At 38.6% G+C, this 13,802-nt stretch overlaps 1 protein-coding gene across 2 annotated transcripts in view; it reads left to right on the top strand.

Moving 5' to 3' along the window:
• Positions 1–11,445, top strand: part of ttll11 (tubulin tyrosine ligase-like family, member 11) — a 32,274-nt gene extending 20,829 nt beyond the window's left edge. Inside the window, exons 8-10 of one of the 2 annotated variants that reach the window (XM_047372203.1) lie at positions 2,333–2,581; positions 6,530–6,636; positions 8,704–11,445. In XM_047372203.1, the coding sequence (XP_047228159.1) occupies positions 2,333–2,581; positions 6,530–6,636; positions 8,704–9,017 (670 nt within the window). In that variant the 3' untranslated portion in view covers positions 9,018–11,445. The remainder of the gene's footprint in view (positions 1–2,332; positions 2,582–6,529; positions 6,637–8,703) is intronic. The other variant, XM_047372204.1, reaches the window with a different exon arrangement.
• Positions 11,446–13,802: the final 2,357 nt, after the last annotated feature.

Here is a 13,802-nt window from a genome sequence, read left to right as displayed (position 1 = left end):
TTTCCACCATTTTTGGCTCATAAATACATTAACCAACACTGTACTTTATTGCATTTTCTTTAATTCAAGAAAAATCATATAAAGGTTATAGACATGCCTTGATGCATAAATAGGGGGTTTTCTGACTGATTTTCCCATTAGGACAGATGAAGCAATCACCAACCAAAGATTTAAACTTAATCATTTAGATCTGAATTTTTATTTGAAAAGAAAATCTGGTAAATGGCCACATTTAATGGGGCTAATAAGGTGAGAGAAAATGATGATAGGATTCAGATATTGTAATAGGGACATGAATCATAAAGCAAGCTTAATTAAAAGTGACAGTTTAATGTGAAATTAGTTTTTTTCGGTCTGAAAGGAGCTGAACTTATAAGCTTGATACGTTTTAAAAGCCTTTTCAGACTAACTGGGTTTTTCACAAGCAGACTTGCATAGATGTGAAGGGATGTTACCTCAGTAGTGTCAGAGGTGGATGGGATTCAGTTACTTAGAACAGGTATAGTCAAAGTTTATACATGTAGGGAATTCACTTCAGATGAAGAATAATAAAGGCAAAACCTATCAGAGCATGCACTACTATTTTTAGACAAAACTCAAACCCAAACGATGGAACAAATGGGGAGAGAAAGTGCCACTTTGAGTAGAAGGGAGAAGAGATAAATGAGGAATTTTGTATGGAAGTTTGTGACAGTATCAGTGACTTTCAGATTTGTAGTGTGAAAACCCAGCTCATTAATCCTGAGTATTCTGTCTTTGAAGGTGATTTATGAACCATCGTGAGAGGTGAAAAGCTTATATTCACAGGCATATGACGCTAAAACATCCCACTATAAAGGTATTCTCTGCATAAAGGCAAATGAGGCAAACTGCAAAGTGCTTCTTGATTTTGTTTCAGTGTTTTTGTAAAAGTATTTGTATGCTTTGAATTTTTTAACAGGTTACAACCAAAAACATCAACTTTAATGTCATTGGCATTTTATGTGCCTTAACATACAACATTTTGAGGCCGGGGGGGGGGGTCAGGTCTGACGTTTGAGTGGGCCGTCCTTAGACATGAATATATTTAGATCTAAACCATCCCATTGTCTGTCGTCCTGCTAGAAGATGAACCTTCTCCAAAGTTACCATAGGCCTCTTTGTTTTGGCTGGGGCAAAATGCTCAAAAGATCCATTAGATACATCTTACGAGACGGGAGTGAAACAATTGGTCGCAACAAGTAACACATTTTGTGGATGAATGTTGTGCATGTTCCATACAAATATCAGATTTAAGAAATAAAGTGGGCTTTAAAAATACCGTCTAGGTCTCTCTTCATGTTGTCCTTTAACAATGACTTAAACGTTTAATCAACAAAAGAACAGCAGTAACATTTCAGCACAGTGATCATTTTGGGCTCATCATCCTAACATAACGTTCATCCCTGGACCTCCATAACCCTCTTCTTCAACCAGCGGTCATTTGCCTGTTTTCTAGCTCTTCCTGAGCTGTGGTATTTGGAGATTCTCCTAACCCTGTCTGTTTGCTTCTGTGGAAGGTTTGTCTATTTTTAGTGGAGCCTGTTCTTGCTAAATCCGTGTGAGGGTAGCATCCCTCTGTCTCCCAAAGAAAGATTGATTCTATCAAATTTAGCAAATGCTATCTTTGTGTCATGCATGCTAGTATCAAGAAGAATGGTAAATGTAGACTTTACAGAGGTGTCAGGAGGCCTGGTTGGGAATGAGGGGGCGTCTGAGGTAGGTTTTAAGCACAGAGCTCTCATACATGCCAAAAAACACAGACAGACAAGCAAAATTTGATGCCTATGGGAGCAAATGGGGGAAAAGGAAAAGCACCTGGGAGAATAGACTTGTTTGAGTTGTACACACTAATTACAAATAAAAAAATAATAAGAAATAATAATAAGAAAGAAATGCTAAGTTAAACAAGTTATGTATCGAAACAGTGTGACAACCGATTTTCTTTAGATTTGTTTGCTGTTCTGAAAGCTTATTTTTTGCATTCTGTTTGATAGCACAGGTCATTTAACCAACAGATTTGGATTTCACAACATAAAAGCCATTGCCATTCTTACATTAATTTGGTGTGGAGGGCTTTAGATTTTTGCTTAATCTTCTCATTATTTGTCAAGAACTTAAAAGAAAGCAATAAAAATCAATGTCTGCACCTTCTTAATGACTGATGAACTTTTTTTAGAACTCACCACAACACAGTTGAGTATAAATACAGTACATGCACTGTTACACCATTAGCATGTACACCTGTACAGTCAGTCTTAAAGGATAATGACGAAAATGAATAATAAACTATTTTTGTGTTTTATTATGGTAGGACTTCTCAACCAAGGGCAGGTGGGTCTGATCATGGGGAAGAGATCCCAGTGGATGGTGAAGCACAAGGCAGGAGTCCAGATAATACGGGGAATCTGCCTCCGCTCTGCTTGAAGCAGGTCTACCCGAAGTACACCAAACAGTTCAACCACCTGCGGTTGGTGGAGCGAATCGCTGCTCTCTTCATTCGCTTCCTCGGGGTGAAGGGCAACATGCGCCTCGGCCCCACTGCCTTCCGAACCTTCATCAGGTGCACGTGTTGGTTATTTTTTTAGATCCTGATATGATTCTGCTATAGCAGCTGCTAATATTTAGTAAGCTAGCCATAATTTTATTGCAGTAAGACAAAAAATATGAAGGCCGATGCTGCTTTCTTGATTAAAATTTCTCTCTCCTTAACCAGACTTCTGGTGTGTAACATATGTTAGTAGCACAAAGTCCATATGCTGACTTAACAAAGTAAAATAAATAGGTGCATGCTGAGAATCTCTCTGAAGCAGCGAAGCTCTCATCTGAACTGTGGTTTAGAGATTCTGTTTCAACGTGCTGAGAGCAGAGATGCTTTTATTAATTTATGTTCTGCAGTATAACACTGTCTCACCTTTTTTTCTGCCTTTTTTAAGCCAGAACATTCATATTTTCAGTGCCGGAATACAGACTCTAAACTTTGCTTACCTCAGAAACACTTCCAGAAACTCCATCTATTTATGTTGAAAAGAAAGAGTGAAAAATGGCTCCTATAAGCATGATCTAATGAACACACACTTTATCTCTGTTGCAGGTAAAGCTTATATATCATGTAGAATTCCCTTCACTAATTAATGCACCATATTTTACTGTATTAAACTAAATGCAAATTTAGTATGCAATTTACATGATTACTACACAATCTGGAAAAGACTTAAAGCATGGAATAGAATTTAGGAAAATACTTGCATTTTCAGACTTTATTGCCATCCATCCTATCAGTCCGTTCATCTGTGTATCCGATTTAAAGGTTCAAATATCTGCTATAAATTAATGGTAAATATTTGTTTTTATACTTTAATCATGGGTTGAAATGAGAGTAGATTTGGTGCATTTATGAGCATTTAGATTGAAAATTTTTTAAATGTGTTTGTGGGAACTCCCCTTGAATAATATTATCAATGTTACATGTAAAAAACTAAAGAGAATTTGTGAAATAATGAAGGTCCTACAACAAAAAGGGAAAAAAACAAAACATATCACTACCCCTGTGTGCCATTACAGGTTGGAAGCCGGTGCATTTGCAAAAGCAGTCTGCAGAATGCCAGATATCTTATTAAATGTAATAACTTTCCCAATAAACAAGCACCCACACTTTTCTAAGCTTTTGACCGTTTTTACACCAAGTTCTTACCTAACTCTTCCTTTTTTTCTGTCTGATGGAGCATAAACACAAAATCAATTCCTGATGTATTGTTAAGATTCTTTCACAACATACCAGCCACACATTGAACAGGCTTCCCTTTCAAAGTCTCATTATTATCTTACCTAAAGGTGAATATTTCATCTTGTGCTGTAGCTGAGTTCATGAAAAGATGTGCCAAACAAGTTCACTGTTCATGTCACCATTTGGGTTAACAAGTAGCTGCAGCATATTAGGCTTATATTGTACATTTTAGAAGCAGTGTCATAGCCAGATGCTGCAGTGGCCCTCGCTCTTTAGGGGAACATTGCTTACTTTTCTCTACATCTCTAGAATGCAACTCTGACCCTCTTTCATTAACCTCAGGGTTAATGAAATATTCATATGGACCCATGTAGGGTAGGGTGTGCATTTCTTTCATTATTTGACTTAAGATATCTGACAAATCAGCTATAAAGCTGGTCTGTTTCGCTTGATAAGTCCTGATGGGTGAAAAGCCAGCTGGAAACGTAAAATTCAGATTTTTTTCCAATCAAATGAAATCAATTCAAAGGAAGCAGAAATGCTGTAAGAAGCTTATTTAAAGGGGAAACTGGTATTTTTAATGACATTCATTCAGGTTGCAAGAGAGAGCAAGACTTTCAGCAGATAACAGGAGTGCTGAACAGAGAAAATTATTATTTTTTTTCTTTTGAGCTTTCAAATTTTGTTATGAAACATGCTGGATTTCTAAATGTTGGCAGCCTTTCGGAAATGTTACAATTAAGGAAAGGGTGCACATTCTATAGGGATAACACATAAAGACTATTATACAGGTCCTTCTCAAAATATTAGCATATTGTGATAAAGTTCATTATTTTCTATAATGTAATGATGAAAATTTAACATTCATATATTTTAGATTCATTGCACACTAACTGAAATATTTCAGGTCTTTTATTGTCTTAATACGGATGATTGTGGCATACAGCTCATGAAAACCCAAAATTCCTATCTCACAAAATTAGCATATTTCATCCAACCAATAAAAGAAAAGTGTTTTTAATACAAAAAACGTCAACCTTCAAATAATCATGTACAGTTATGCACTCAATACTTGGTCGGGAATCCTTTTGCAGAAATGACTGCTTCAATGCGGCGTGGCATGGAGGTAATCAGCCTGTGGCACTGATGAGGTCTTATGGAGGCCCAGGATGCTTCAATAGCGGCCTTTAGCTCATCCAGAGTGTTGGGTCTTGAGTCTCTCAACGTTCTCTTCACAATATCCCACAGATTCTCTATGGGGTTCAGGTCAGGAAAGTTGGCAGGCCAATTGAGCACAGTGATACCATGGTCAGTAAACCATTTACCAGTGGTTTTGGCACTGTGAGCAGGTGCCAGGTTGTGCTGAAAAATGAAATCTTCATGTCCATAAAGCTTTTCAGCAGATGGAAGCATGAAGTGCTCCAAAATCTCCTGATAGCTAGCTGCATTGACCCTGCCCTTGATAAAACATAGTGGACCAACACCAGCAGCTGACACGGCACCCCAGACCATCACTGACTGTGGGTACTTGACACTGGACTTCTGGCATTTTGGCATTTTCTTCTCCCCAGTCTTCCTCCAGACTCTGGCACCTTGATTTCCGAATGACATGCAGAATTTGCTTTCATCCGAAAAAAGTACTTTGGACCACTGAGCAACAGTCCAGTGCTGCTTCTCTGTAGCCCAGGTCTGGGGAATGCGGCACCTGTAGCCCATTTCCTGCACACGCCTGTGCACGGTGGCTCTGGATGTTTCTACTCCAGACTCAGTCCACTGCTTCCGCAGGTCCCCCAAGGTCTGGAATCGGCCCTTCTCCACAATCTTCCTCAGGGTCCGGTCACCTCTTCTCGTTGTGCAGCGTTTTCTGCCACACTTTTTCCTTCCCACAGACTTCCCACTGAGGTGCCTTGATACAGCACTCTGGGAACAGCCTATTTGTTCAGAAATTTCTTTCTGTGTCTTACCCTCTTGCTTGAGGGTGTCAATAGTGGCCTTCTGGACAGCAGTCAGGTCGGCAGTCTTACCCATGATTGGGGTTTTGAGTGATGAACCAGGCTGGGAGTTTTAAAGGCCTCAGGAATCTTTTGCAGGTGTTTAGAGTTAACTCGTTGATTCAGATGATTAGGTTCATAGCTCGTTTAGAGACCCTTTTAATGATATGCTAATTTTGTGAGATAGGAATTTTGGGTTTTCATGAGCTGTATGCCAAAATCATCCGTATTAAGACAATAAAAGACCTGAAATATTTCAGTTAGTGTGCAATGAATCTAAAATATATGAATGTTAAATTTTCATCATGACATTATGGAAAATAATGAACTTTATCACAATATGCTAATTTTTTGAGAAGGACCTGTATTAGGGATGCTATCTGTGCTGATCATTAATATCAAATACTGAAGCCAGTTTAAAATGTCAACTTTGTAAACATTTTGTCTTCTCTTTAACACATGCCTCATCACGTGGCATCTGTTTCTACTAAATGCTTGTATTATAGCTCTGAGAGACAAATCAGAATCAGTTCGGCAACTCAAAGCTTTACAAGCACAGATTAGATCTACACTTAAGATTCAAGATTCTTTATTGTCATTAGGTCACCATAGTAACATTTAGCTGAGACCCGGCTCAAAAGATACACAGGTACTTTAAAAGAGTAACCAAAAACAATTAGTTGTATCCTAAAAGTGCATTAAAATGTGTTTTGGTTCTTGTATTAAGAGGTATGAGTTAGATGTTGGTAGATTATGATCAATTTAGACATTAAATATTTCTTTATGTTTCCAGGACTTGTAAACTAAGCAACAGCAACTTCACCATGGCCTCAGTTGACATCCTGTATATAGACATCACACGTCGGTGGTCATGTGCCCTGCCTGAGTCCCGAGAGGCAGGTAACAAATACTCATACATCTGCAGGCCAAGACAAAAAAGTCCTCGCATGGTGTGTTTGGAGAACAGAGAGTCGGGCATCCTTGAAACTCTGAGCAAATAATGTGCCCTCCCATAATTGCTTGTCATTCTCTGTCAGACTCCCTTCTCCCATAATTGAAATGGGGCGAGATCACAGCATGACAGCGCAGAGACCATTCCCACATGAATTATTCAGGCACCGCACCTCGCAATGTTTGCGACATAAAATAGATTGTTGGATATCACATGGACCAGGATGGAGGGGTCCATGCTGAGGAGCATGTAAGCTGAATTTCAGATTAGCTTATATGTATTCAGTAGGATACTGAAGGTCTGGTAGTTCTGTGTGCATTTGGTCAGGTGGATTTGTGGGAAGCCAAGAAGAGACAAAGACAATTTTCAAAAAGTTAAGAGTAGAAAATAGTGTAGACACCTGAGAGGGTATAAATCCTGCTCAGTTCATTGTTTTCTAAAAAAACAATGAAAAGATTAGATATCCACACTGTTGTAGTTATTAAAGTCAAATCAGTTGGCTGAAGTTTACAAAAGCAGAAGGTCTTAAATCGGCCCCAAATCTCTAATTGATGCATCTCTACTGAGAACCAAATTGTTGATTTATTTTGAAAAGCTGACTGATAGGTTCCTCAGTAAGTCTGTTGGAGAGGCTATCCATCACTTCCAGGGACAAATCCACTTTTAGCAGAAATATATGATGTGATTTGTTCTAATCTGAATTCTTACGCTATTAACAAAACTTTCCTTTTCCTTTCAACCACAGCTATAATGAAGCTGTCAGCTTAAAGGTTATTACCTTCAGCTTTTCTAAACTGAAAAGTGGAAATTGTCTGGGCTCTTTTTTTGGAACTGAAGCTTGTTGCATTCAAATGCAAGCTATGAACATTTTATTCGGTCCAAAATTAGAGAAGAAAAGGTCAAATGACAAAGAAATGGGCGAACAGTTTCACCCGGCATAGTCTAAACCTAAGTGGATGCTGTTTAATCTGGTATACTTATATGTGACTAATATATTCGTACTGTATGTCAGACATCAAGGACTTCAGTCAGTACATTTGAGTTTGATTTCAGTTCAGATCAATCCAAACAGCTCAAAAATAGAGTGTTGATACATTTTTAGTTATTTCTTTTCCCAGTGTCTATTCCTGTATGTGTTGTAGAAATAATATGCAGAATATCTAGAGTTTATGATGGGCATGGTTTATATGAACCCATTTAATACAGTTACCTCCACATTTAGTGGCACCCAGGAAATAATGTGCAAAAATCCTTAAAATAAATTAACCTGTTATTTCAGTAGCGTGTTCAACAAAAGCTTTAGAAAAATCCAACCTTTATTACAGCAGAGAAAATCTATTCAGTAGGAAGATTTATTTAATTAGTAATCCATGACTTCCCACATCCTAAAACATGGGCTTATTTTACTGACACTGAAGATGGAAGGACATCCTTTTAAAGTAAGGCAGATGTCTGTTGGTTTTATAAGTCAGAAAAATGGATCCTAAAATAGCTAATCACCTTGACTTGCACATAACTGATTAAAACGAGACTGGAAAAAAATGTCACTGTTAAAGAACAGCAGCAAAGAGTCATCACAGAGTCTCTCAACAGGATTATGAGCTATAACAGATTGGCAAAGTAGCACAAATGATTCACTAGAAACAACATCTCAGTTCTTCGACTTATAAGATGTTTAGAGGACTCTGGATGATCTAGAGAGATTGTTCGAAGAAGAATGCTCTTGGAAGCCTTGGAAATGTTATAGGACAAGACAAAGTGCTCTCTGATTGAGAGAGGGTTGGACAGAATATTAACAGCAGTGAGACTCAAAATATATTTCTTAATGTTCTTCCCCTTTAAATAAATATACTCGCATTAAAAGTGTGATTTTTCAGATAACGTTGCATTAAACTATTACTTTTAATTTAAGGCTTTTACTCATCTTTACATTGAGTGCCAATAACTGTTGAAGGTGCTGTGTGTCCACCTAAAAATGTCACAGTTTTTCATCAGCGTTACCTTCTGCCATACAGGGATGGGACTGCAAGCATTTGTGGAAGCCTTTTTCTACCTGGCAGGCCGGAAGTTCAAATCCCTCCTGCTGAGGGAGCAGGTAGTGGCCCTGCTGGACCTGTGCGAGGCTCACCCCGGGCCCCAGTTCAGTGTAGAGGACAGACGCTCGTTGAGCTGCAGCAGGGTGCTGCCGCGAGCCATCAAAACTCAGACACTGTGCCTCTCCAACCCTCAGCTCAACTCTCCAGCCGCTCAGCGAAGGGCCACAAGCCAGGACTGCAGACCGCATCAAAGACTGAAGCCTCGCACGCTTAGGGCAAACGTGGAGAACTGATGAGAGGGAACTAGTTGTCCAAATCCTTCTGCATTGCCTTGAACCCTCTCCACAGGAGCGGGGGAGATTAAGGGTCCATTTCTCCTCTGCAGCTCCTGAGAAGGGCTAGCTCGACCCCTGCTGGCTGACTTGTTGGAGGACTGCTCTCTGCCTGATTGCTTTTTATTCCTTCTGAGGAGGAAGAAGGCCTCAGGGGGACTGAAATGGTAATGGAGGCTGGTGATTCCTTCCTCTCCCCCTGGTGGGATCATACATTAACAGTGCGGTCCTGTCAGGAGGAGGATATGGCTGCTTTTCATGTACTGTTTGATTCTAAAGGGCAGCTATTTGCTTCCCATCCCATTTGTCTGGCTACATCTTCACCAAAACGTTTTCTTTTTACAAGGATAATATTAGCTACTTTCTGTCAGTTAATTCACACATATTACACATAAATAAGTGGGCGTAAGGGAGCATCCTCTCTGTATTATACACTTGCATCCCAGTAATTTCTAATATCATCAAAAAATTATCATTTATTTTAGTAATTCAATTTGGAAAAGTCAAACTTATATCGTATAGATTTATTATACATGGTGTGATATATTTGAAGCATCAATTTCTGCTAATTTTGATTATTAAGGCTCATAGCTAATGATAACACAAATTTGTTTATTTTTTTTATTAACCCAAAAATAGGAAAATAAAAATATTACATTAAACTAGCCTTGAAAAAAAAATGTTTTAACTCAGAAATGTCAACTTTCTGAAAAGTATAAACATTTACTGTACAGTATATGCACTCAAAACTTGGCCATGACTCCTTTTGCATGAATTACTCTAACTGCAACAGTCCACACATTGTTAATCTAGAATAGGCTTTGCTTTAACAATCAAGTTATACCAGCTGTTTGTGGACATTTGTTCTACTACACTTTTTCCTTCCACTGAACTTTCCAATTATACGCATGGATACAGCCAAAACCCTCAGTCTGAAGTCTTCCCCATGATTGTTGTGGTCAGTGGTGTCCAAATGCTTGATACATGATACATGAGCTTAGATTGTTTTTTTTCTCATGATTTTTTTTTTTTTTTTTTGAGAGAAGGGTTGTATAAGTCATTTGAAACACAAAAAGAGTCTAAGACTCATACTTAATGTAGGCATACATATTCCTAAATTCCTTGGGTCAATTGTTTTCTATTTTCTATTAGTTCTAGTCTATTTTTGGTAACAAGAATGTGGTATGGGTCACTTTTTCTTAAAAAAAAAAAACCCTTTGCTGTGTTTAGCCAAGTTTGCTTTGGTGTCTCTGGACTTTTCTAATCCTATTTACTATGATATTACAATGCAAAAAAAAAAAAAAAAAGATTAATAAAAGATGAATACTACTACTGTTGTACTAAACACTTTTAACCTTAACCTTAATGAATTTAATGACAATCTACCGCCGAAAAATCAGTCTGTCCAATTTGTACCATTCTTGACGTCATCCTTGAACATAAAAATTTTCTGACAAACTAAATTTTGGATTTTGATTAACTATAAGCCAGATTCATCAAAATGAACACAAATAAACAATCAGACTAAACCACTTTATGTGTAATGAATCTAAATATAAGTTCAACTTTTTAAATGGAATCTAAAAGTGACGTTGATATTCTTATATATTGAGATGCACCTGTAATTAATGCATTTGCACAGCAGCTATTTAAACTCCTATATTTGCACAGAAGTAGATGAAATGCCCTCTAGGCGTTTGTGTGCACATGTTGTGTATGAGTGTGCATGGTTATGCTGCGGTATTTATTTGTATTTGGCTCAGAGTGAAAAAAAAAAACCTGCTGGCAGCAAGTGGCTCAGCGGTTAGTCCTCCATGAGCCCATTAATGACAAGTTAAGTGAATAAGCATTTACTTATCCTCTTTCAGTTCAGCACCTATTCCTGTCGGCAGCCTTGGACATCCCCGTCAATCACTTTTTAGGTTGATTACTTTTTAGTGACGTAACTGCCACAGGGAATTAATATTTCAGGATAAAAAGTGACTGCATATCTTTTAAAAACAAATCACCATCTATCGTTTCGTAAAGAAGACTTGGAAAACTTTTGCATAATAATATCCAACGTGTCGTTACAAAAAGAAGCATGATGGATGCCACGTTTAAAAGTCCCTGTTGTATCCAAACGTTAAAACAACAATAATATGTTTTTCTTACCTTTTGCACCAGTGTTAATAAGAGTTGTCATCCAAAATAAGAACTATCTGCAGTGTGGGCAGCTGTGAAAACACAAAGTGGATTAACCTATGAATAATAATCTAGGGCTTGCATATGTACTGCAGTGTGGTTATGACAATTTAAAGTAGAGGAATGAGGTTGTCTACAGTGACAGATGTGAACGAGATGTACTCAAAACCCAAGAAAACAAATAAAATATGCTGTTTAAGCTGAAGGTGTGGCCTCTGTTGTTTCCTGTTTCCAGGTGAATGAAGGTTGGTAAAGCAGTGCCTCCAAAAGTATTCATACACCTTTACCCTTCCCACATTTTGTCATATTATGCCCAAAAAAACGTTCATGTATTTCTTTAGGAATTTAGGTGATTCGCCAACAGGAGTTACACCAGGGATGTAAGTTTTTAAATATTTTTTTACTAATAAAAATCAGCATGCATTTGTTTTTAGCTCCATTTCCTCTGATTCCCCTAAACAAAATCCAGTGCACACAAGTGCATCAGGAAATCTCCTAAGTAGTAAAAAGAGTCCACCAGAGTGTGATTTTAATCTCAGTATAAATCCAGCTGTTCTGTGAAGGTTTTTGGAGAACTGTGAACAAACACCACCATGACAATAAAGGATCACAGCAGACAGCTCAGGGATAAAGTTGTGGACAAGTTTAAGCAGAGGTAGCTCATAAAACAATATGGAAATTATTAACTATAAGTAGCCAAGAAGAAGTAAGCAAATGTGTATTGATAAAGCACTTTTCATACATCCAAATCGAAAGTGCTTTACACAATGCCACATTAGTTAATAAAATAAGCATTAAGGTTAGAAGAAACACTCAAATTATTATATAATTTGGTTATAAATTCAATAAAAGGTGGCAAAGATGAAATTTACAAGAGGTTTGTGATTACTCTGGAGGAGCTGCACAAGATCCACAGCTCAGGTGGGAGAATCTGTTAATAGAACAGCTAATCAGTCATGCCATTGTTGAAAGGGGTGCCATTGTTTAGAGTCCTTTTCACATTTTCACAAGCCATGTAGGGAACCAACCAAACATGCGTCAGCAAATGACCAACACTGGACTTTCTGGACTGGTGGAAAATTAGCATTGCACATCACATCACCCTGAACACATCAAACCCACTGTGGAACATGGTGGTGGACACATGCTGTGGGGATGATTTTCTTCAGCAGGGACAGGGAAGCTAATTTGAGTGAATGGGAAGATGAATGGAGCTAGATACAGGGCAATGCTGTAAGAAAACCTGTAAGAGGCTGCAAAACACCTAAGGAGAGAAGGTTTGTGTTCCAGCAGGAAAGCAACGCTTAACACACAGCCAAAGCTAGAATAGAATGGTTTAGATCATAGCATTCCTGTTTTACTTTAGACCAGTCAAAGTCAAGACTGAAATCAAACTGAGAAGACTTAAAAATTAATAAACTCCTGTCTGACTTAGCCTGAGTTATTTGCAAAGAAGGCCTTCACTCTGTAGTGGTTCAAAGCTGGTTGAGGCATATTCAAATGACTTGCAGCTGTAAACCACTGAAAGGTGATCTAAAACGTACAGGTCCTTCTCAAAATATTAGCATATTGTGATAAAGTTCATTATTTTCCATAATGTAATGATGAAAATTTAACATTCATATATTTTAGATTCATTGCACACTAACTGAAATATTTCAGGTCTTTTATTGTCTTAATACGGATGATTTTGGCATACAGCTCATGAAAACCCAAAATTCCTATCTCACAAAATTAGCATATTTCATCCGACCAATAAAAGAAAAGTGTTTTTAATACAAAAAACGTCAACCTTCAAATAATCATGTACAGTTATGCACTCAATACTTGGTCGGGAATACTTTTGCAGAAATGACTGTTTCAATGCGGCGTGGCATGGAGGCAATCAGCCTGTGGCACTGAGGTCTTATGGAGGCCCAGGATGCTTCGATAGCGGCCTTTAGCTCATCCAGAGTGTTGGGTCTTGAGTCTCTCAACGTTCTCTTCACAATATCCCACAGATTCTCTATGGGGTTCAGGTCAGGAGAGTTGGCAGGCCAATTAAGCACAGTGACACCATGGTCAGTAAACCATTTACCAGTGGTTTTGGCACTGTGAGCAGGTGCCAGGTCATGCTGAAAAATGAAATCTTCATCTCCATAAAGCTTTTCAGCAGATGGAAGCATGAAGTGCTCCAAAATCTCCTGATAGCTAGCTGCATTGACCCTGCCCTTGATAAAACACAGTGGACCAACACCAGCAGCTGACACGGCACCCCAGACCATCACTGACTGTGGGTACTTGACACTGGACTTCTGGCATTTTGGCATTTCCTTCTCCCCAGTCTTCCTCCAGACTCTGGCACCTTGATTTCTGAATGACATGCAGAATTTGCTTTCATCCGAAAAAAGTACTTTGGACCACTGAGCAACAGTCCAGTGCTGCTTCTCTGTAGCCCAGGTCTGGGGAATGCGGCACCTGTAGCCCATTTCCTGCACACACCTGTGCACGGTGGCTCTGGATGTTTCTACTCCACACTCAGTCAACTGCTTCCGCAGGTCCCCCAAGGTCTGGAATCGGCCC

The sequence above is a fragment of the Girardinichthys multiradiatus genome, chromosome 8 (genome assembly GCF_021462225.1).
Source record: "Girardinichthys multiradiatus isolate DD_20200921_A chromosome 8, DD_fGirMul_XY1, whole genome shotgun sequence".
NCBI lineage: Eukaryota > Metazoa > Chordata > Actinopteri > Cyprinodontiformes > Goodeidae > Girardinichthys > Girardinichthys multiradiatus.
The sequence above is the reverse complement of the archived record's forward strand: the minus strand, read 5'-3'. Positions and strand labels throughout refer to the sequence as shown.